General features: G+C 42.0%; 1 protein-coding gene and 1 long non-coding RNA gene across 4 annotated transcripts in view; both read right to left on the minus strand.

The window, feature by feature from the left end:
• Positions 1 to 14861, minus strand: part of cxxc5a (CXXC finger protein 5a) — a 30711-nt gene extending 15850 nt beyond the window's left edge. Inside the window, exons 1-2 of one of the 3 annotated variants that reach the window (XM_079507554.1) lie at positions 14535 to 14861; positions 1 to 405 (exon numbers count right to left, since the gene is read on the minus strand). The exon at positions 1 to 405 is cut by the window's left edge and continues 670 nt beyond it. In XM_079507554.1, the coding sequence (XP_079363680.1) occupies positions 1 to 146 (146 nt within the window). In that variant the 5' untranslated portion in view covers positions 147 to 405; positions 14535 to 14861. Of the gene's footprint in view, positions 406 to 14283; positions 14402 to 14530 lie in introns of those variants that run through there. The other 2 variants (XM_079507555.1, XM_079507556.1) reach the window with 2 other exon arrangements.
• Positions 14862 to 23382: 8521 nt separating this feature from the next.
• LOC306927653 lies at positions 23383 to 24161 on the minus strand. Its single transcript, XR_013790555.1, has 4 exons — positions 24090 to 24161; positions 23890 to 24006; positions 23706 to 23787; positions 23383 to 23536 (listed from the first exon to the last, which is right to left on the minus strand). It is a non-coding gene; the product is annotated as an uncharacterized lncRNA (long non-coding RNA).
• Positions 24162 to 25070: the final 909 nt, after the last annotated feature.

Here is a 25070-nt window from a genome sequence, read left to right on the forward strand (position 1 = left end):
AGGGTGCGAGAGTTCTTAAGGCTCTTACTGAGGGGCTCGCTGATGATGCCACTCCGGTTCCGTCGCTCCACAATCGGAGAGTCCGGTTTGCAGTTGCTGTTCTCCAGGTCCTCTGTCCGGCTTCTCTCCGACAGTCCGCTAGACATGGTCCAGAGCGGACGTGCCCGGGCTGGGGGTGAGAGTGGAAAGGGGAAGGGGGGGGGCGGGAGGAGCAAGGATGGGGAGCCAAGGCCTTTTTTTTATTTGTTAATCTCCGGTCGCTCTGCACCCCGGTGAGAGTGGCACCTCACCTCGGTGGACTGATTGGCCAGCCGGCCGCAGGCAGGCAGGCAGGCAGGCACCACAGCCTTCTGCCCACACTAAAGCTGAGCCCTCATCCACATTCTTCCACTGGCAACTGGGAAGCTTAATACAGGGGAATGAGAGAGACAGTGAGAGAGAGAGAGAGAGAGAGAGAGAGAGAGAGAGAGAGAGAGAGAGAGAGAGAGAGAGAGAACATTTGTAAGTAAGACAACAAGTAGATGTTCTCCACAGCATCTCATAAACTCAGTAAACTTAATTCCAAGAGTGTACAACTGTTACAAATATGTGTTTACCTATACGAGTACAAATGAGCCAGTTCAGACTTCAGAGCCAAATTAGGGTTCTACTGTGGAAGCTATCTCTGTAACACAGAATGTCTTCACTCTTCTCGGAGGCAAGCAGGAAAACTAAGTCTGCACATCCTGAAATTTACTCCAAACACAGATCTACAGTACGCAACTTCCACTGGTCATTATGTTAAAATAAAAATATAATGCTACATTTGGATGTAACAGTCAGTTGTAGAATAATAATGGGAAAGCATTTGGTTATTAATATATCCATTAGTGGAATCTTTGGTTGAATATTGTCAATCACATTAACTGAATTTCAATGCCAACACAAGGCACAGTAAAGCCTGAGTTATGTACTTGGTTGTGCATCTACAAGCTGGTGCGACACGTAGTGATCTTGTAGATCAGCTTTATTCAGTATGAGACGCAGGTAAAGGTCCTTTCAGACGGACAGCGACTGAATATTTATCTCTGAGATGTACTGGAGTAGAAGTATTGGAAATTGGAAATATTACAGTAAAGTCAAATAAATACCCCAAACTAGGTACAGTACTTGAGTACATGTACTTAATTACTTTACACCACTGCCAGTACCTATCCTGTTACATGCGTACCTACTGTTAAAGCTGCTATGACACCTGCATTTCTCCAAGGGAGTCAACACAGCCACTTCTGCACGCATGCACGCACGCACGCACGCACGCACGCACGCACACACGCACGCACGCACGCACGCACGCACGCACGCACACAGGCACAAGTCAGCTGGCAGCTACAGTAGTTACTGCAATTGGGATGTGTCCAATACATTATGGGATGACCGCTGAAAAAGAATGACTTCATTCTCTTTAGGTCATTAAGGAGAAACCTCACCAGATTGCTCTTCTTACACAGCTCATGAAAGAGGCAGCTTCATGGATTGACAGCTTAGCCCCTTTGTCGTGTTTATAATGGGCCAGGATGCCACACCACTTTCAAAACCCTTGGCGAGAAAATGTAAGGCATCCTTGAATGACCTTTGAGAGTGCACGGTCTGTGTCAAATTGTTGTTTATGGCAATTCTTGCACTCCATTTTTCTTATTACATCAGCGCTGATTTGCCATTTTATTGTTTCGCTGCTGCACAATTACCCCTAATGCTTTTGTTCACATCCATGATTTGTTTGGCTCTCTGACCAGTGACCACACAAGCAAAAATGTTTTTTGGCTTACTGTACAGTTAATTTTATGCATTTTTACTTCATTTAGAGAATTTTAGACAAACAAGGCCAGTGTAGAGAGGCGTATGGGCAGAAGAGATGGTATGAAACACAGGTCTACTGCTGGAATTGAACCAGGTTCATTATAATGAAGTGGCTGATGTACTAAACGGTTAGGTACTGGTGTATCCTGACAGCAAAGGTATAGTAACATTCAAATTAATTCAGAGAGGCTAACATTTTAATTAATTTAGAGAAGGCTAGCGTCTGGATCCTGTGCAAAACCAACTGAGAAGCATTACACCCACCATAGGGGGGCCCTATTCAGTTCAAAAGCAATCTGGGAACCCATCCTGTGTGTTTGCCTCATGGGGGCAACACAGCCTTTTTTGTGTAGAAGCAGGAACTTGGTTCGGTTCCCCCCGTTTCTTAGTTCACTTCCTCCTGGGTGCTGTGTTTATTCCTACTAACAACACTGCATGTTTAGTGCAGTGTGCTAATAGATTCTGCAAAAATATATCAGCAAAAGCAGGACAAAACCCCCAAAAGTACCAAACTAAAATGAGGACACCTACTTCCTGGAGCTCCACTGATTGTTAGAAAAGACATATTTTGTTTTATTTTTATTTTTTTGGGGGGGGAAAGTAAGCCATATTTCTGATTTTGGATTATATACTGATACTTACATAAATATAAATGAAATAAGAGTCCAGCTGTTACAGAGAATTGCTTCCTGAAGGATATAAACAAACATATTCCTAACTATACCTGACACTTTACAATGTCACTAGTTTAGTCCCACATCAACACTACAGTAACATTACTCTGAGTGGTTATTATTTTTATGCATGACATTAGTGAGTGATGTAACGTATCACTGTGCCACACATGGAGGCTGTGATCAGGTCATCATCAACAAAGGTCAGCAACTATGACCCATTATTCTTTTCGCCTCTGTCAGTCCATCTGTGCTTCCGTGTGTCTGTCCGTGCGTGCGTGCATGCGCGCGCGTGTGCGTGTGTGTGTGTGTGTGCGCCTGTGAGCAGCTAATATCCGGCACAGTTGGACCGTTCGGTGTGAAACTTTGCACACAAACTTTGTGGGCCCTGGGTATACAAGCGCTCTTCTTCTTCTTTGTTCCCCCCTTACCTTAGCGTTAGGCTTAGGGTTGTAAGCGGGAACAAAGATTTTATCTCCCTTGCACTCTGAACAGCACTTTCAAGCTAACCTCTGAATTTACTTTATAAATCGCTAAATTGATGTAACTTCACTCCAAAACGATCTACTGCAGTTTGCCTTATTCAATGAAATGGTAATTTGATCATTTTGGACCACAGGAAGAGCTGCTAAAATAGCAGTTAGCCAGTTACTAATGAGGATCTAAATGAACAACAAACAATAATAGATGTAAGAGAATATGTTACGCTTTTTCATTAGGGTCACTTGGATGTTGCTAAAATAAGTAAGTATAAGATATTGTCTCTGTTTAATTCTAGTAAGCAATCACATGAAGTTTGTTTACATCATTAATCCATTTCATTCTCTTCCATGAGCAGCCACCACTTGCGTTGAAATCATTTCCAAGCAATTATTCATAAAGTGTCTTACTTTGAGCATAACATAACTGGACAACAGGACAGATCACGTCCACGTCTCTATCAGAGGATGGGTTTACTAGGCTAGTGGAACACTGCCCATTGGGCATGGACACATGCAAACACTTTGTTTCACTAAGCACTGAGATTCCTGTGACTGGCCATCTATGAACAGACAAACTATGCTGCTATTCCCCAGACCTGTCCACGTTCACAAACAAGCATACCACCTCCCACAGAAAAGCTGAGGAAATGGACGGGGCCAGGCCTTATAAGGGAAACAAAGGGAAGGGGAGGGAGGGTGGCTGGTGGGATGGTGGAGGGGGGTGTCTGCAGTGTGTGGAAATTGGAAGGCCAGAATTAGTGGGAGGTAAAGCTTCAAAGGCAAGAGCACAACCCCCACATTCTCACCAGCTCAGGGGGATGTGGCGCCAGCGAACCAGAGCCAGAAGCCCCGCAGCCCCTCGGCCGCACAGTTTTAGTTTCTCCTTCTCCGACTCTCTGACCAGGGTCTGGTTTCTCAAAAGCGCCGTGCCACTGACTTCATCGTTGTCTCGTCGTGGGCAAATGTGAGACTGCATGGCAAATTGACACTTGCAGGACATAAGAATGGCTGTGGTGTGGTAATTCTGCTATAAAAGATCTGATTCTTCCGTTCTGTGTTCATTACGTGTGAAGTGAAACAGTGTAAAATATTTGCGGACAGACACCACTGGTTGTTTTTTACGGTTGCTACGTAGCAAAACAAGTTTCTAGAAAAAAGCTCTTCAAAGACATGAGAGAGTATCCCACCTCCTTAGTTCCATTGTAATTAAGCGAGAGAGGCACATTAAAGTAGTCTTCTGATTGGTCATGAGGCAATTCAACAACAATACTTCCTGTTTTACCAAGACCCAGGAGAATTCTCACTTCTTAGTGGCTGAACTAACAAGAAAATTCAATCAACAAGTGTGATGTAATATTTTGATCACAGATGCAAAATAATGCACAAATCCAATGTAATTCATAAACTGTCATATGATCAATGACTTGGTCATTGGTGGCATGCGAGCTAAATGTCCATGTTTGCAAAATCCACACATCAGCGGTTTTAAAGAAAAATCAGCAATGACACTGATCTGCCCCATTGCTACAACCTAACCATCCCAGTCGCCCAGGCCTACTTCAATTTACCACTGGCCATATTCACACAATGGCCATTTAGATCTTACTTCATAGGGAGGGGGGTGGGATTTCTAATCTCCCAAGTATGACATAAGAGCAAAACAAACTTGTGAATATGGCCAATGGCCATATTCACAAGCAAGGAGCTCCATATTCTTTTATGTACAGTAGATGCTATTTGGCACTTACAATTTACACTACATGTTACTGGCCCGACTCAACTCGACTCTACTCGCTTTTGGTACCAGACACTTTTAGTGCATTTATAGTGCATTATCCAACTAGAGCTTAAGTAACATCTTGAATGAGACGAATGAAAAGAACGATAGAGTGCCATTAGCACCACGGACAGCGACACAGTGGGCTGGGCTTAGGGCTCATCACTAGGTTATTAATAAATAAATGCATAGGTTGTGAAATTAGCACTTTGCTAAGTCCCCCCCCAACCCATCCTTAGCAGTGAGGAGACAGGGCAAGCTCTCCTTCTCACCCATTGAGAAGATGCATGTTAAATAACGGGATTTCTCCATATAAATAATCGATCATTTCAGTAGCAAGTAAGGGCATCAAAATGTCTTCTAAATATAGTCTATCAGGCCTGCAGTATAGGCTATGCACTGGACAAATGTGCATGACATTATTTAAATAAACTAGAAATACGAGGAAATGACAGGGGGAGAAACAGTACCCAACATCCACTTTAACGACCGCCCGTCATTAGTATTATTGCCATCACCTGGACGGGTCAGTCGTGTAACTTTCCTGATGTTAAGCTGCCTATGTGTTCAACAACACAGCAATGCAGAATAACATTGACAGCTATGAGGTGACGAAAGCTTGTTCTGCATAGCAACAGTTGCTAAACTATATGGATTGACATTGGACAATCACTTTTTGGGGTGGGGTTTAGGCGAAGGGCTAATTACGTTCTCCTCCACTTTGTTTTTGTTGTTTGCACGGCAAAACGAGCCATTTAATGTCAATGGCTATTTTCAAAGAAATTAAACAGATTTGGGAGCTTCTATGCAGTATTGGGGAGTCCGTCATGACGTAACAAACTAACAATGTCAGTGATGATTCTCTCTGACCAATCAGCAGTCTGGAGGGTTTTCCCGTCAGTCTTTATACCAGATATGGGTACCTACAAGGAATTATAGGTACTACTTTTGCCAAATCAAATGAAAATCAAAAAAGGCGCTAGCGTGCGGTGGGTCCTGGTTCCTGGATCCTGGTTACTTTGCACCATATCATTTGTATTATTAGCACTCTGCTGTTGGTTGACATACGCTGTGGTAACCGGCGATAGCTTTCCTGTTTTCGCCTGATTTTCACACTAGGCATACTTCTATTTGAGCATGTGCCTTAATTTAATAACTAGAGTATTGAGGACTATATTTACCCGGCCACTACCCAGTGGTGGAATATGTACTCAGATGTTGGACTTGTCACTTAAGTGATAGTAGCAATACCAAAAGTGTAGAAATACTATAAAATAAATGCCCTGCATTCAACATATTACTGAAGTCAAAGTACAAATGTATTAGCAGCATCAAAATATTACTTAATAATGTAATTATGCAGAATGTCCTTAAGAATAATTTACAGTACATTATCACCACTTAAGCTCTATTTTTTACTTATTTGAAAATAGCCAATCTACAATCTCACAACACATCGCACCGTAACGCGTTGTGAGCTTGTAGAACTGCTATTTAAAATAAAAATTAACAAAAGAAAGAAGAAGAAAATCATTATTTGATGAATTATTAATAACGAGTAACTAAAACTAAAACTGCCAGATAATTGTACTGGAGTAAAGATTACACGTTTACCTCTGAGATGTAGTGGATTAGAAGTTGAAAATAAAGCAAAAGTACATTGAAATTGTAATTAAGTACTTTAACTCAAGTGCTGTACTTAATTTGAGCCACTGATTGTACCTACCTACCTACCTACCTACTGCACATCCAATTCATATCCCCATAACCATGGTATAGGAGTGCCCACTTACAGTATATAATATTGTTATTGTAAACCGCAGTTGTATCACTCAACAGAAGATCCCACACCAGGGTTACAAATATCACCTTCTACTCTAGATAGGGCAACTTTGACGATGGAGAGAGAGGGCCACTATATTTCCACTCTCCCAATGTGGCCCTCCCAGAGAGACACATAGACGATATAGACGATCTACAAACTCAAACCGGTTTTGAGCTTGTAGATCAGCTATTTTTTGCTATATTTGAATTGAAATTCTGAATTATTGTTTTGCTATTTTTCAATTGAAATCCTGAAAAGTCACAGTCAATTTCAAATGCCTTTAATTATAGTAATGTTAACTTTATAAACGAAATACAAATACATTGGACATAAAAAGACTATAACATTTTAATACTACTCATTAAGCTACTAATTTAGACTCAAGTAATTAAAGCGGGTCATGTTTGCAAATCAATAATATATCAGTATTCTGATATTAACCCGAGGGCCACATTAAGTGAAGGTGGAGGCCGCATGTGGCCCCCGGGCCGCCAGTTGCCCATGCATGCAGATCATCTCTTTGTGATAATCTTATCAATAATAATAATAATAATAATAATAAAACTTTATTTGTATAGCACCTTTCATGACATGAAATGCAGCTCAAAGTGCTTTACAGATGGAATATTAATCTCCAAAAATAATGTCTCACTAAGTTAGACAATCGTGAATGGCCTGTACACCAGCTTTTAAGATGCTCATTTTGCATGTTCTTCATAATGGAAGGCGGTTTAGTTGTATAGTACATTTCAACAGCTAGACAATGTGCTGTAGGTTGTTTACCAAACAAACACTGAGGACTGGAGCAGATTATAGTTTATTTCTTCACTATTACAGGGCCACAGCTACAGTGTTCTAACAAACTAGTTCTCAACGTGGGGTCCGGGGATCCCAGGGGCATCGCAAGCTAAAGGAGTTAATAACCTCATTCAATTTGTACACTCTCAGAGTTAAATTAGCATTTAGAATTTGACAATGCAGTTTGGGGTCCGAGAGATAATAATCATATCAAGTGGGGGTGCGAGGCCTAATGCATATCAAACTGCATGGGGTCCTTGAAATTGAACAGGCTGGTGGAGAACCAGTGTTCTAACAACCCTCTGTGTAATGTTGCCCCAGTTGGCTTCATGGTGGCATTCTAATTAAAGGTCAAATAGGCACAAGTCCCTGTTTTTTAGGATTCTTTTTTGGCATTTCTGCATCTTTGGCACAGGACAGTGATGAGTGACAGGAACAGCCACCAGGGCGCCTACTTATTTTCTATTTTGGAACAACCTGCACTATACTTCTGCCATACAACATGGCAACACTATTATCCAATCAACTTGTCAATCAAGGTTCTTTGCTATAGAGAAGCAGGAAGCATGAGGGTAGAGTAGGGAAGATGACATGCAATGCACCTCTCCGGGTGGAATCGAACCAGGGACGATGCTTTTTGTGTTCGACACGCTATCCGGTCAGCTACCGGCACACCACCCCCAGAAGCCGTTTTCAAATGGGTCAATAACAGGCATCACTGCTGCAGACCGCAGATCATGGAGATGCAGACTGAGAGGCTCAGCATGAGGCTCCAGCCAAAGTAAACCGAACAAACAAGAACCCATGGTTTCTCATTTTCCTCCATTCAAAATGACACACAGATTTGTTGTTTGTGTCCATCCAATGCAGCAGCAGTCACTACCACTACTATTACAACTAATACTTTCATATTACTTAACACCTTAAGCCCTATATTTTGCAATTGCTGCATGACAAATAGAAAGAAAATGCTGTTCTACAAACTGGTCGTGATGCGACCGCGTTGTAAGTTGTAAAGTTGTAAAGTGAGGTCAGATGTAGAGTTGCTGGCCGGCTTCATATATTCAGATCTAGTATGTCAAACCATGTATGGCTATCCATGGTGTGATGAGCTGTGAGTGTCGTGATCTTCATATATGGAGATCCAGGTGATGATAGTCAGCTCCACATATGGAGATCCATGTGTTGTACCAACTTGGTTAATTTGCAAGTGTGACTCGCGTCATGGCAACCACACTGGTTATCACTATCACAAGACTGTGATAACCATATATATACTGCCATATATTGACATTCCCATATATGGGCTTGATATTGATGACATCAGGGATCTCCATATATGGGCATTTCCAGCCGATGCCGTAATACAATCCCTGTTATGCCCATATATGGATTTTTTTTTAAATTTAGGCCTACGTTTTCAGGCCTGAAACAAGAGAGCTTCTTAATACGGCACAGTTGAGAAGCACAAATTAAACTATTAATCTGGTGTCAGTGAGGTCAGATGTAGATTTGCTGGCCGGCTCCATATATGCGGATGTAGGTGATGATCCAGTCTTCTCCATGTATGGCTATCCAGGGTTTGATGAGGTCAGTGTCGTGATCTTCATATATGGAGATCCAGGTGATGATAGTCAGCTCCACATATGGAGATCCATGTGTTGTACCAACTTGGTTAATTTGCAAGTCTGAGTCGCGTTGCTGCAACCACAGTGGTTGGACTGACAACCATATATGGAGATATAAGGATCTCCATGATGTCACGTGATGTCACGAGGCGTGACCATATATAGAAGCGTGATGTCATAGGCGTGACCATACATGGAGGCGTGATGTGACGAGGCGTGATGTCACAAGGCATACGTATTATGGAGGCATGGGTGACGCAACGAACGAACAGGAAATGCAGGTTTTCATAGTAAATGCCACCTATGGTCGCAAAAAAGACTATAAACTGTAATCTATTATTTGCTACAACAAAGCTGAATCAGAATTATCTATTTTTTGGCTGTTGTGCCTTTATGATAGTTACAGTACAGTGAAGACGGACAGGAAGGAGGGAGAGAGACGGGAGAGACATGCAACAAAGGTCGTCATGAACGGGACTCGAACATGCAATGCGCTGTCAGGCCAGAGCCTATGTGCCATGTGTCTGGACCACTAGGCCAGCGGGCGCCCCCTCTTTTTTTTTTCTATTTCCTACCCATATATGGTGCTTTGGAAGATTAACTTTTGTCAGTCCTATTGGAAATGTAATTCATGACTACTAAGCATGACGCCATAACTGACTTTTATTAAACGAATAAATTAATACGAATAGATTAGGGAACATTGTCTGGTCACAGGTGGTATAAGGTTACATTTTGAATGATGTTGATATGCTTTCTCATGCCTGTCGATGATTTAGCGGTTAAGCTGCTCACCGCTGGAGCCACACATACTGTTGAGGGATCAAATCCCTCTTGTGCGTCATCCCACTGCGTTCCACTTGGGTTTCTTCCTGTCTATCTCCAATGTATAAAAATAAATACAAAATAGCCACTCTGACAAACAAATATAAGTTCATCGCACAAGCTCTACAAGCTCACAACACCTCACAATGCAAGGTGCTGTGAGCTTGTAGATCGGCTATTTTCACTATTTCAAAATGTTTTTTAAATAATAATAAAAAAGGAACGGTTTTGGTCATACAAGGTCTCTACCCGACAGCACGATGGCTCATAATTCACACCATGTGCATCTCAGCCAGTGGTCATTATTCAGACCAGCTCATTTGCGACACACCATTCTAACTTCCAGAACTGCTCTGCAGAATGTGAATCAGATTTATTCACCACCTGCACATATGGGGATACATACATTTACTGGGAACATGTTGTGGTGTGCACATCTGCACATTACTATGTAAATACAAACAACATGAGTTTCAGATGAACTGTGACAAAATAATGTCAACACACATTTTACTTTTATTCTTGAGTAAATACCTTCCATGCCTTAAGTTCTTCCTTGTATAACTACATATAATATAATTCCTACATATAACCAAGACTGCAGACCATAGTCATTCATTGTTCTCTTTGATATAGGATATCACAACTGTGTCATATTTAGACGTATACATTTATTTTAATAAAACGTTATTTTGGTAGAGTATGTTAATACTATATAGCAGTGATTTTCAACCTGTGGTCCAGGGACCACCAGTGGTCCTTGAGGAGGTCCCAGATGGTCCCCAGCTAAAGGATGGAGTTGTTAACCAAATAGATAGATCTTTAACTCTTGAGAGTGTAAAATGAAACCAAATGGACCCTAGCTTGCAGTTCCATTTGGTTTTACGCTCTCAAGAGTTAAATTATTGTTAAAGATCTGCATTACTTAGTACTGTGCATATTAGAGAATGTAGAAGAATTGTTATTTTGATCAACATTTGCCTGTTCGCTCTCCTAATGGCACCACACAGCTTGGAATTGTCCATGCTACAAAATGGACAAAATCTTATCCAACAATAACAAAATATTCTAGATTTTGTGTCTGAGAGGATACATTTCATCAAACGGTGGTTCGTGGCTCAAATGCAGAATAAATAATGGGCCTTGAAATTAAAATGGTTGAAAACCACGGGATCCGCACGTAATTCTGACGGAGCATTAGTCTGTCATGCGTTCCGCATGTCGGACATGCGCTGCTCCCGTGCTTGCGGTTCGAGGTAGGTTGTCGTTTGTGGACCAATGACTAGTCTGAACTAAGTACTGCACCCGAAAACCACTGCACATCTCTGTAGTGGTTGAAGGTGGTCTCCCTACTCTTCCCCTGGTGTCAGGTAGGACACACCTACTGATTGACCAGCAGTAGCCTAATGGCATGAAGCTCATAAACACAATTACAGGGATTGCTTGAAGAAAACTGCCCAAAACAGAGTTCGATGGCGGGGTGTGATTGCGGCCCTATGCTCCATCTAGGAGCATAAGTCAAGTAAGTCAAGGCATTGCCTCTAGTAGAAATGTGGTCTCTCATGCGGAAATCTTAAGATTGAAGAAGATCTGTTGATGTTGTCTTTCATTAACATTTAATGTTTGAACATGCATCTAGACATGCTAACACAATCATAAACAAGGCACCTTTGTGTATGACACACACTAGGGATCTGATTTTCCGCTTACTTGTTGCTAAGCATATGCAGGCCTATTGCATAATTTCAACATATCTGTATTATTAAGATTTTGTTAAACAATCCTTTTTCATGTAATCAATTGAAGTGGCGGTTTAATCAAGACAATTATAAATACATCATTAAATAAACATAATTATGATCTTGGCTATGCTGCTGCTGACCTAGTCTAGTTGGATATTTGTGGATGTGACTTTAAATGGGCCAGACCTAGCCTATGATGTCATAGAAAGAGACTGCCCTTTAACCTAGTACAACAACAACAACAACAACAACAGGGTCTGGATCTGAGAGTATTCTGACCATACTGGCAGGACTGATCATCACAAACATTACTTATGATTTGTCACAAAATAGCTTATTACACATTGCACTACTGTCGCTATAGGTTCACACTTACTGCCAAGAAGAGTTTCTGATAATTTGCTTGAATTGAATATGATAAAATTACTATAGGCTACTCAAATGACTACACATGCTAATTCCACGTGTTATTTGTTTGTTTGTTTATTTAGTTTCACAAATCTGCACCAAAGCATATGATGAGTGGAAAGAGATGAAGTCCATTATGTCTTACAATAAAGATGAAATGTAATATGATCATGATTGTGTCTTAACACAATGACGTAGTCAGGCCTACACTTAAAAGATAAGTAAGTGAAATTCAAAGGCAACAAAACAAAGAATGTCTGAATTTGTTTAAAATTGAGTTCATAGGCTACGTGCTACTTAATTCTTAAAGTATATGAAACGTCACAATACGCCATTTGACAATCTGACCTTTGCAAATAAATGGTAGGCTATTTCATTTTGATTGTGTATCATATCAATGATTTGTTTGAGCAGCTGTAAATGTCCTTTGCACTCTAGCCTGCACTTGATAGCCTGTTTGAAAACCTGTCAGTGCAATGTGCCTGCTAACCAAAACATCACACGTTCAAGTTCACATGAGCGTAAATCTACATGACAACACATTTTCGTCATAATTAAAGTACAAATGTGTACACAGATTGGTATTTTCATATTCAACTGATTATTGACAACCAACAGTTTATTGACTGAAAAAGTATACCACAAGATATACAGTCCACCTCATATACCATGCTAACTTCACTCATTATTAAAGCACATTTGTCCATTTAGCTTGGGGCTGTCAGCGCCTGATAATCTTGAATTTATAAAATGTCCCTCGTAAATAAATATAGGTTGCAGTGTTTACACAGTCAATTTAAACGTGGCCTAATTAAAACTGTATAGGAAAGAAAATCGACTATCACAAGCCTACTTCAACTAATTATAAGAAAGATTTCAGATACAGTGACGCAAACAGACTTAATCGTTAAGTAATTAGCCTACCCGCTGTTAATTCGATACATTTGTCTGATGGGCGGTTTAAACAAACTCTTGGAACAAACTTTCCCGTCGCTGACATCATTTCACCCCGAATGCAGGTGCCCGCCGGGGCCATGCAGGCAAGATTCGAAATGGTGGGAGAGAGATTCTAATGCGCTCTAATTTCCGACAGGTTTGTGAGACGCCAAACCTGCGTGGTCGGCTCTCCAGAGAAAGAACACGGCCGATTTACTGTATTAGTTCCAAGTAACGCAGGATGGAAATGCAATCTTTCCCCTCCGGCCGTGTAGCCTGCGGACTCTCACTTGTCTCTGCTACATTCCCCACTCCTCCCACCTCCTATCGACTATCGCACAAACACACGCACGCACGGCTCACGCACACGAACACGCACGGATACATAGATAGGCTGCTGCTGCTGCACACACACGCACATCATGCACGCACAGTGGAAGTTTAAAGCCTGGCGACGGTAATTAGGCTTAAGGCTTCGCTTCACCACTGCACTGTCCGCCGCCTGCTGCGCTCCTCCGTAGCCCTAATTAGGCAAACATAAAGTTGGACGGAAAAACAATCCCGCTATGCACTCATTTGTGACTTTATACATTTTCAAACACAATGGAGCCCACAATAGGAGACACCGGTGGATGATTGCGAGAAGATCCATGTGAAATCTCGGAAACCAACCTTTTTTTCTTTTTTTAAGGATATAACTAACATCTTAGAAAACAAGCTGAAATAATTGACCTTTAACAATTAGATCTCTGGTCAGACTCAGATCGCAGCTGCTCTTGAGTATATAGCCCGTAAGCCTATATACCTTCTCGATCAGCACTGTTTTTGAGAATGAGCCAGACAGTCAGTGATTTGTTTCTTTCTAACGGTGGTGCTTTTATCCTATTGTGTGTGTGATGTTTACGGTAAAGGCGTGATATACAAATAAAAGTTTCAAATAAACAGAATAGGCAACAGAACAGCAACACCATCTGTCGTCCCATGCAGGCATTCCAGATCGCCCATAAGCATCACCAGAAATAAATAGCCTACAAAGTGTTATTTATTGAGAGTGTCAAGTTCAGTGTACATCGCACGTCATTAACAGCTGATTCACAGATTGACACTTGGAAATGTGGAGGAGGCAAAGTACCTCACAAAAAGCTCTGAACAAAACAATATCTATCCACACTGTCACCGAATATTACGCTAGCAACGACTTATAAAATAATGGGAAAAATACATTTTAGATAAAGAATAACGGTATATTGTCCATTTACACCAATGGAGTGGTTTAGTCATTACATGTGCCACCACGCTTCTAACTCAAATTCAAATATTATATAGAAGTAAGTAAGTATACAAAATACCTTTTGTCTAGACTCACTGATCTAAGACCACCGTATATCTGCGGTAGCAGCGTATGATCTGCAGCCGCACATTGGAGGCTATTACAGAAGAGCCATTCTATTCCTCACCGCACACAACACAACTTGATCCTTTAAGAAGATGACATCCCAACTTTCAGCAGACTTCAACAAAGTATGATCCCCCCCTCCCCTCCCCTCCCTTCGATGTATCTGCATATTTGCAAACACGGGCCCATTTTATTCGCACCTACCACAGCATAGTATCCGAGCGGAGGGGAGGGAGGGCTCCCACAGTCCAAGCGGTCCGTCTCTCTCTCTAGCCTGTACCGCACAGACTGGTGGTGACAACAAAAAAGCCAAGGGGGGTGAAAAAAAGCTTAGTCTCCGATAACTAAGCTCGCGGAAGTGCTCGTCCGTTAAGGACAAGTGGAGAAAAATCACCGTAAATTATTGAAAAAGGTACTTTCTTCAGAAGCTGAACGCGTGGGTTCCCCAGCTTCTCGATCCTAGCAATCCCACCTCTACATCCCCGCTCGCTGAGAGGAACATGCAAACACATTTCATAGATTTTTGGAGCTTCGCGGAAAAACCGAACTGGACTTTGTGCGGCGCATGATAGACGAGAGGAAATGTCACGCCGAAACGTCCCAATACAGGTGGAAATATCCTGTTCGTTGCAAATGAAGACATGGTGATTTTAGAATGTGTGTTGGTCGCCACGGGGTGTGTCCGGTTGTTTGATATTACAAGTTTTAACCAATGAAATTATGCCTGAAAGGCAGTAGCAGCACTGTTCCTATCAATAGGCTACAGGCTGCACGAGCAGCAGCACAGTAGCCCCCATCTCCTCTCTCTCTCTCTCTCTCTCTCTCTCACACACACACACACACACACACACACACACACACACACACACACACACACACACACACACACACACACACACACACACACACACACACACACACACACACACATTATCTCTGTCTCTCTAAGTCTCTGTGTGTATAAGTTGACATGTTGTCATACCCCTTTAAGCTTAAACTTTTGTATTAACATATTAATTTAGGAAGAATTGGCTTATATTGATTAGAGCAACAGAAAAGAGTGGAGACTATAGAAGAACAATGATCTCATCTGAGTATAAAGTAAGGATGTCTTACATGGTTATTATTTATAAGCGAACTGCTATCAACGTGACATTAGGCTGTTAATGTCCCTGCTTTATTGTCCTGGGTCGACTGAACTGTAAATTAAATCCACTACACTATAGCCTACTATATTAGGTTAATGTGTAAAAATGTGCTGTTTTTGTATACATAATACAGTTGATAAGCTTGCATTGCCTCTGAGCGCGCAGGAGTGCTGGTCAATCTGTGATGGTCGCGCGCTCCGCTCTGCTCCTCCTCTCACGCAGCCCCAGAGTCCACTCCACCTCTTTCGAATGTCCTGTCTGCTGGCAGGCGGCCAACCGAAGTGTGTGGAAATGACACCGCCAGGGCGGCAGAGATTTTCCTTCATTTCTCTCCTTCCCGATTGCAGACTGGCTGACATTGGCTAGAAAGTGGAGCAGCTCGTCAGGGACAATCAATGCGAATCGATCGAGCCGTGCGGTTGAGGCTCCGAGCTGGAAAACATCGCGGCAGCTCGACAGAGAGAGAGAGGGGGAGAGGGGAGGGGATGTTGTTCAACCAACAGTGCCAGTAGCCAGCAGACCTCCCTGCACACACAAATACTGAACTCATACAGGCACACCGAAAGCGCAATTACGCAGGGATTTTGTTTGCCAAACGCCTATCAAACGGAACCCAATCAAAAACAAAAACCTGGCAACCAGTTGCATGTGTCAAAAAACTACTATGTGATAGGCATACTGGCTGAAAAAGGATACTTTAAAAGTGACAACACAATTTAATCACAAACCAACAGAAGTATTGTTTTTGATCAGTGTGGATGCGTATTGCATGTTTTTTCTGCAACACAACTGAATGTGTGGCCACTGACACCTGCGGGAATAAGAAATATCAATTCAAAACATACAAATAAAATAAAAACAAATAAAACGTTAATGAGCATTTCAATATTGATCTTTCAATTTAAATTTGCTGTTTTATTGTTTTTTGAACATATTTTACAGATATTTTTGTATTCATCTCCAATTTAATAAAAAAAAATGTGTTAGCATGGCTGTGATCTGTTAAGAGAATAGTTGAACTAGTCTAGTTCAATTTATCCAATATTTTTAGGCTGAAAGCATGGGAGAGGTCAGAAGATGTGTCATGTGTGTTAAATTTGACAGTGCAAATGAGATTGAATTAAACACAATTACACACACGCGCACAGACAGGACAGGACTGATTCCGGGGACGTTTTCCATTACTGGCCATTAACAAAAGCCATGCACTTTGATGTCAACTCATTCCAGAATTTAAATATCCCTCATTTGAAGTTGGACCAATTTCAAGATGAGATGTTATGGGGCATAATTAGCTTGTGTGGTCACATGGTGTTGGTGAATGGAGGGGTTGCAGTTTCAGCCAGGGCGAGGTGAAAGAGAATGCCAACGTGCGTGCTGACTGGCCATCTGTAAAGTCCAGCATGTGGATGGATACCGGGTAATGGGTATGGGTCGGGGCAGAAACTGCAGCTATTGTCCTGAAACATTCTGAAACATGCTATTACTTTGCTACACTGTAGAATCCTGAGTGGTAATTTAACGCTGAGTGCACAAATGATTCGATTGGTACAGTTTTTCAAGTTCAACTAAAATGACTCCAATGCACTCGATCTTCTTAAAGCTCGACATCAAAGCTTTATGTGTGTTTATTAAGTCTGGAGGTTTTTCCCCTTTTTGAGCCAAAGCAGTCAAAGAGCACCTTCCAATAATTAACAAGCCTTGAACACGTACCGTCCCTTTCACTATTCTAACTTATAGTAAGACACTTGACATTTGAAATGTCAACTCACTGCAATGCACTACTACATTCATTCTTTAAACCTTTGATGCTTTTACGTCTTTATTCTATTTCAGACATGCACAATAAGAACACTTAGATTTTTTTTTTCTTTCTTTCTTTTTTTGCCAGGGACCCCCATAAGAGAAGATGTTTCAAAAATAGCAGATCTAAGCTTATAAAGTGTTACGGCGTGTTGTGTGTGAACTCATTTTGCTAGGGACACCCTTGGAACTCCCTCAAGGACCCAGCTGGGGGTCCCCAAACCCCACTTTGAGAACCACTGACTTATACCATATGTAGGACACTCTTTGGTTTATGATACAATCTAGTGGGGAGGTGACCTCAGAAAGTCTCACAGGACTCACAAGGCCACCACTGTGTGTGTGTGTGTGTGTGTGTGTGTGTGTGTGTGTGTGTGTGTGTGTGTGTGTGTGTGTGTGTGAGAGAGAGAGAGAGAGAGAGAGAGAGAGAGAGAGAGAGTGTGCGCGTGTGCGTGTGGTTATGAGTGTGTGTGTGTGTGTGTGGGAGGGGGAGGCAATTATCTTCTTTCCCTTTTCTCACAATTTAGTCATTGTCATTGTTAGTTTCTTGTTACTGCAGACTCCCATAACGTTAGTCCTATAGGGACGTGTCTCCTCCAATGTGTGTAGCATCAAGGCTGCTTCTATTCACCTGACAGTGACCGTAAGTAAAGTAAAAGTAAAGTAAAGGATTTGAACCCCTAGTCTCTGGTGGGCAGGAACTTTACCCCTGCAACCAAGGGGTTTTCTAAAGAGGATGGTTTATTACGTTTATTACATTTTCCATAAATGGTGAAGTGCAATATGAAAATATGTTATCACAATCCTAAGTGGTTCCCTTGCCTTACATTGTAAGTTTAGTCAACACAGGTACCTCTTTAACTGGATGCAAACAGAGGTAAAATAACAATAATAAGCACTTCTTCTGTCTCTGTTTGTCTTTGTTTTGGACAGAGCAGTGATTCTCAACGTGGAGTCTGGAGACCTCAAGTTGTCCATGAGGGTATTCCCGGGCTCCCTGGATAAATTATTAGGGACCAAATGGACCGTAACAGAATTCAGAAAGAGTACAAATGATACCAAATAGGTCCCTTTGGTTACATTTGTACACAGTTAGAGAGTTTAAATTAGCAATATTTTACATGGTAGCTCCAGAGATCAAATGGAGTCAAATGGGGATACATATCAAACTGGGGATCCTTGAAATTAAAAAAGGGGTAAACATGAACACATGTCTCATGCAACACTCAAACCCATGCTGCAGTTTTATCCTGGTGTGACATCATTGATGAAAGATTTGAGTTGAGATTTCTCTCTCCCTTGTTTTGTGGCCACATTAATACTTTTTTGGGGTTAGTAGATTAGTACTATATAGAAACCAGCCAAACCTGTCAGTCGATCTGTCACGCCACCATATATGGCCATCAGCCCGTCACGCCTTGTGACACATCACGCCACCATATATGGCCATCAGTCCGTCACACCTCGTGACACGCTGCATATATGGCCGTCTCCATATGAAGATCATGACACTGACCTCATCAAACCCTGGATAGCCATACATGGAGAAGACTGGATCATCACCTAGATCTGCATATGGAGCCGGCCAGAAACTCTCCATCTGACCTCAAACCTCCATCCCTTAGATCTCCATATATGGTGCTGACCTGTTCTGACATTCCATATGTTGATGCCTCCCCACCCGTCCTTCCTCTTCGATGTCTCATTTGACTGATACCTGTCCATTCAAATTTTAGATGGGCCCCAGGCCTGCCCCAAAGTTATTAGTGTAGCCGCGCCCGGCAGCTGGCAAAAGCTAGAGTTCTCAACAGGCCCAAAAATTAAGGCCCGGCGCCTACCTGGGCCCTCATCAAACCCTGTACACTCAAGACACTGCCCCCGCTGCCACCCTTAGATCTCCATATATGGAGCTGACCTGTTCTGACATTCCATATGTTGATCTGACCTCATCAAACCCTAGTACACTCAATATATGGCCAGTACAGAATTCATTCAATATATTGATCTGACCCCCCATGCCAAAAGCACCAGCACTCGCCCAGCAGTCTGCTGTCACCCAGGCGGATGCACAATGTAGATGCTCATTTTATATAAAGGCCACATATGAACATGCAGAAAGCAATCAAGAATTACTTGTAGAAGTATATTTCAACTGTGTTGAAACTGTGTTCATACGGTATAATGATTTGATGTGGTAATGAATCATTTCCAACCCAATTCCTCCTAATTTGGTCATTGATAATAAAACTGGTCTGAATAATGTAACGATTTCATGGTTTTAAAGGCAGATTTAGATGTGCTTCTGCTGCTGTTGTTTTTACATAATTCAGATTAGTTTTTAGTTTTCAGATTTCTAGCCCTACAATGCTCACACCAACCACATTATTTCTCCCTGCTCTGAGGACATGTAAACATTCCTCATCTTTGACCTTCTGAAGTCCCCCAAGGTCTGAAGCATAGAGGTCTGACTCTGAGGACCCCATCGGTCTCCTAAGCCACAACCACTAGGGGGTGACAGATAACATCATAATCTCCATCTGGACAGTCTCTCTGAAGGTTGAGGAAGAAATTGGGGTCAGATATTCACAAAACAAGGACAGTGAGTGAGTTAAGCAAAAGTGAAAGACAGCATGAGGAATTAAAAGAACAAGTGTGCGTAAAATACAGACATGCATGGGAACATAGGCAGGGAGGGGAACAGCTATAACGCTATGACTCAGGACATGTGAAATGAAATGAAATGAAATGAAATCTATATTTACCCAGGGTATCTGGGCTAAGCTCAAGAACTTGTTTCCAGCCAGGCCCTGCTCATAGAACACATTTCATCGTAGTGGTTGATGCCTTGTTCAAGGGCATTTCAGCGGTGGTAATTTTAACGTGTCGGACGGCTGGTTCGAACTGGGAACCTTCCGGTATCTAGACCGCGCCGCTATCCGTTCGGCCACCGCTGCCACTAAATGGCGTTCTGAAACCTGGGGCTGCAGGCTGCAGCCACACTCAGCTCTTTGTTATTCTCTCTCACTAAGTGAGGGCGAGTACTTTTCCCGAGCCGGGCAGCAGGATTAGTGTTACATGACCTTCGTCTCTCCAGCTGCACACATGTCCAGCAGTATTGGGGAGCCCCGGCCTAAAGACAGCCCAGAAGTGGTGTTAGTGGGATGAGAGTAAGCGTCCTGTTTCCCTCACATACTGAGGAATGTTGCAAGTATGCCTGTAAATCTCCCAAAGTAACACCACAGGTCATTTTTTTGCCAATATCTCCGTTATCCTAACCCTTAAGTAGAAAATGGAGACAGTGTAGCTTTTGGGCCAGCAGAAGTATATTGACTTACTGTATATCTGGAGATAAAAGTGCTACTAACCTAGTACTACTAACCTCTGTCACTGTCACTAACCCTAACCCTATGATCAACAGCCATGATTCCAACCTTAACCATAACAAGAATTAGAGGCATTGTTGCATTTTACATCCTACCTCAACAATGTAGTTTTGCTTAGTGCCTTTCTTTCTTTAATGAAAAGAATAAGGTATAATAGTGGCACCATAGTGCTAGAATTGGGAGGGGAGAAAATGGAAACATTTAATTGAAAAGTAATGGAACATTTGACAAAAGGGTGGCACTACATACAATGACATGACTACATTTGTATGGTTCATCCATGTGATTAGCGTAAATGCACTTAGATAAACATCAAGTGATATTAAAGGAAAAGGAAATTGTCGATTCTTCAGAGTCAACCATCGCAAAGCTCCTAGAGGCCAGATGGGCTCAAGGGAAGGGTCTTGAAAGAAGTGCCACCCATCTTTACCCAATTATTCCAGATGCTCCATAACATCAGTTCTGTCCTCCAGGCCTGGAAAATGGCAATGGCAGTGCTTAAAACAGCACACACAAAATCACTTAATGAATTTAGACCCATCACCCTCACACCTCCATTAAGCAAATGCATGGAGCATTTAATGAGCAAGGAACTCGCATCGCAAACAGCTAAGCTCATGGATCCCAAGCAGTTTGCCTACAGAGACAACCGAGGTGTGACACCATGCACTCCCACTCTGGGTAAAGTGCAGCAGCCTATAGTCATCTAGTAGACAAGCCCGACACATATGTGTGTGTACTTTTTATGGATTTATGGAGCAGGTGGCATAGCCTGCAATCATGAGGGTTAGGACACATATAGCAGGTCATTCAGTTAAACATCTGGGAACAGCCATCGACAGTTAACTAAACATTCGGACCAATGCAGACTACATTTATAAAATGGCAAGGCAGCAGCTATCTCCTCAGGAAACTAAGGAGATTTAAGGCCAGTGAACACACCCCGACCATGGTACATTCTCTCCTGGTATGGGAAACTCTCAGTTATAGTTATAGTCCAAGCTGAGCCAAGTCAACCAGGCCAGTGATATTACGATAGACAAACCTATACAACAGGTCCATCACCAAAAAGGCAACCCAGGTCTTAGATGACGCCACCCACTCCCTTCATTCATAATAGAGAGTATGCGCGACATCATCATCAAACCCGGAAGTTATGCAGGAATGCCTACTGAGTGGCAAAAACTACTTTCTGGCCTTGACAGCTCCCATACATTAAAACAGAAAAGTCATATCTAATTGCATTAAATGACGTTAAACAATGTTAAACTCACTTTGCCTGTCGCTTTGCCATTCACCTTATGCATGCGCATACACTCTATAATGGATTGTATTAATAATGCACTGCCAAGCAGAAGGCCCAGTCGCCCATGGTATGTTGGTATTGGGGGTTTTAAGGAGGTTAGTGTTTGAAGAGCGGAGGTTGCGAATTGAGGGTTGTGGGGAGACTAATTTCTTGAGGAAGGAAGGAGTGTTGTCGTGAATGCACTGACGAGCTAACAGGGATAACTTGTATTCGGTCCGGAAAGAGACGGGAAGCCAGTGGAGTGAACGGAGGATGGGTAGTGATGTGTTCGTGTTTGCGCACTCTCCTCAGGATCCTAGCAGCGCTGTTCTGGATATATTGGACCCTAGAGTTTTGAAATGTTTGAGGTGGAAGGAGGACGTTTTGCACAGGTGTCTAATGTGGGTCTCAGAGTTCAGTGGAGGGTCCATTTTTACTCCCAGGTTAGTGACAACCAGTGAGACCAGCTGTTGCTTGTCAACATCTCACTATTAACTAACCAGGAAAATGGGACGTTATAAAACATCCCTCAAGCTGCTGTTGAACATTTATTTTATGTATCAAGGCATGTATTTAATCCATTTGAGCTGTCATGTCCTAAAATTACAATATAGCCATGTATTTTTATATTTTGTTAATTGCAATCCCTTAATGTTCTAATGTGGTGGGTGTGGCAATGTGACAATATGACAAATCATGCTATGAAACATTGTGTTGTGTAACTATAGTCACATCAACTTTGTTACTTAGTATATGAGGTGATTGGGGAACCAAATCAATTTGTAGATTAATTCTAAATATGACAACTGGATTAACTGGAGGAGCACCATGGGTAAAAGTAGCATAAATTTAGTTTTAAAAGCTTTTTCAATGTTTTGGCATCATCCTTCCACTCCACATATTAAACCTTCTGTTACTGCTTCCAGTCTCATTTGTGTGATTAGAGCGCCACTTGCTGGTATTACTGTGAACCTTCCCCAAGTTATAGTTTGATGATGCATTTTGATGTAAGGAGAACAATTATTTCAAAATGAGGCATGGCTGCTTTGATCAATGGAAATCCCCTACAAAAATAATGCTAAGATGAATTACTTAAGGTCAATGTATAGTGAGGTCATGGTAATGGAATAAACGTCACATACAGTAGGCAAGGCAAGTTTATTTGTAAAGCTCATTTCATACACAAATGCCCTTGAAATTCCTTGAAATAAATACCCACGTTTAGAAATAAAGTAGGCTATAAGGAATATAATAGCAAAATAAAAAAAACGGTTTAATTTCCAATAATGACCACCTCACTATGCATAGGCTACATCTTATTACATTTGACTCAAATTACATTTTTATTGCAAGCTTTTGCTTAACAACGTGCTATTCTCAAATAAATGACCACATGTGACCACGCTAATAAATATTTGAGACAGGACCCAAGATTAAATGGTACAACATTTTATTTATAAAAACAAGTTACAAAATGACTTTACTTGCATATCAAAATTGTTAGTGTTTTGGGAATGGGGAGAACAAACAAAACAAATCAAAAGAGAAAGGAACAGCAGTCCTTTATAGGGCTTGTTCAACATGGACCTATAAGCAATGACAACCAAAGTCAAAACATTTCAACACTAGTTCACAACATAATTTAAGCCCAATATCCACACACACAATGTAATGCACAAATATAGCATGCAATGTCTATAAACCCAATATAATCTACAAACTGTCAATATGCAAATCAATAAAAGGATCCCCTTACCAAATATAGCCCTCAAGATAAACACATGAACCCTCTCTGGTGTCACACAGGAAGACAACCAGGCCCCTGTCTCCACCTGTAGCTGTTAAGCAATCACATAATCCATGCAAGTTAGACCCAAAAGTTACACAGAATCACATACAATACCGGAAATATATTAACTCATCTTTGTTCAGCTGTGCACAAACAATAATATAGTACTCACACTTCTCCAGTTTCAATGCCAACACGTTTGGGGAGGCCACACCCCAAACAATTCTCACAGGAAAACATCCGCTATTACAGCAACAATAGTACAGACCTGGCAATATAAAACATTCCTATTTTAGAACATAAAAAAATATAATAAAAGTGCATATACAAAAGACCAGAAAACAGGCTTACCCCTTGACAGATCGGCTCACACATCCCCTCTCAAAAACACTACTAGCAGTGTTGTGAGGTCCCATGGATTTCAGAACTTCTACCTGCCTGTTCAGAATGGCTTTAAATACACCTGTCACTTATGACGTCATTTATTTCCTCTGCCTCCCTCTAGTGGCTACACACAGAATGTCTAGCTTTACCAATCACAACCAAGACACAAATCAAATCCATCATCATCATCTATTATACATTTGAAAAGGTGTCCCCAAGACAGGAACAAGGAACAAAAGGCACCAGCTACTACGTCACTGACACGCTGGGTGCCGAAGCCGAAGCAGGAGCAACACACACTGCAACAACACACTAACACGTCACAGACTTACCCTCCGCGTCGTTCGATCCCTATCTCCTCATGTCGCGCCGCACGGCCACACTCAACAACACCCGCGTAAACATTGTCATCGCACTGCCACTAAAGCCGGCTCCCGTCCACACTCGCAAACAATATCAATATCAATAATAAACACAAACACGCCACAAGCACCGACACCCCCGCCTAATTTGTTGCCACGTCTATGAACACAAGCACAGAAAAAATGCCATTCAACACGCTACTTACAACTCGCTTACAATTCGCAGACCTGGCAACACTGCATCCCGTGATTCCACTCTTTTCATTGGCTGCGCCGCCAACATTGTCAAACGTTGCTGCCACGTCTATGTAAACAAGGCCGCAAACCCTGACTTCCTACAGCCTACAGCCTATACTTTCACACACTACCACTCGCTTACAATACGTGGACCTGGCAACACTACATCACCCCTTCCCAATGGCTCAAAACCCCACCACGTGACCCACGTGTGTTTCGTGTTACCTTTCACACTTCCGGAAACACTACCGGAAGTTACACGGCACACACACACACACACACACACACACACACACACACACACACACACACGCACACACACACACGTGCGCGCGCGCACACACACACA

This window comes from Electrona antarctica (genome assembly GCF_951216825.1).
Source record: "Electrona antarctica genome assembly, chromosome: 8".
NCBI classification, from domain to species: Eukaryota; Metazoa; Chordata; class Actinopteri; order Myctophiformes; family Myctophidae; genus Electrona; species Electrona antarctica.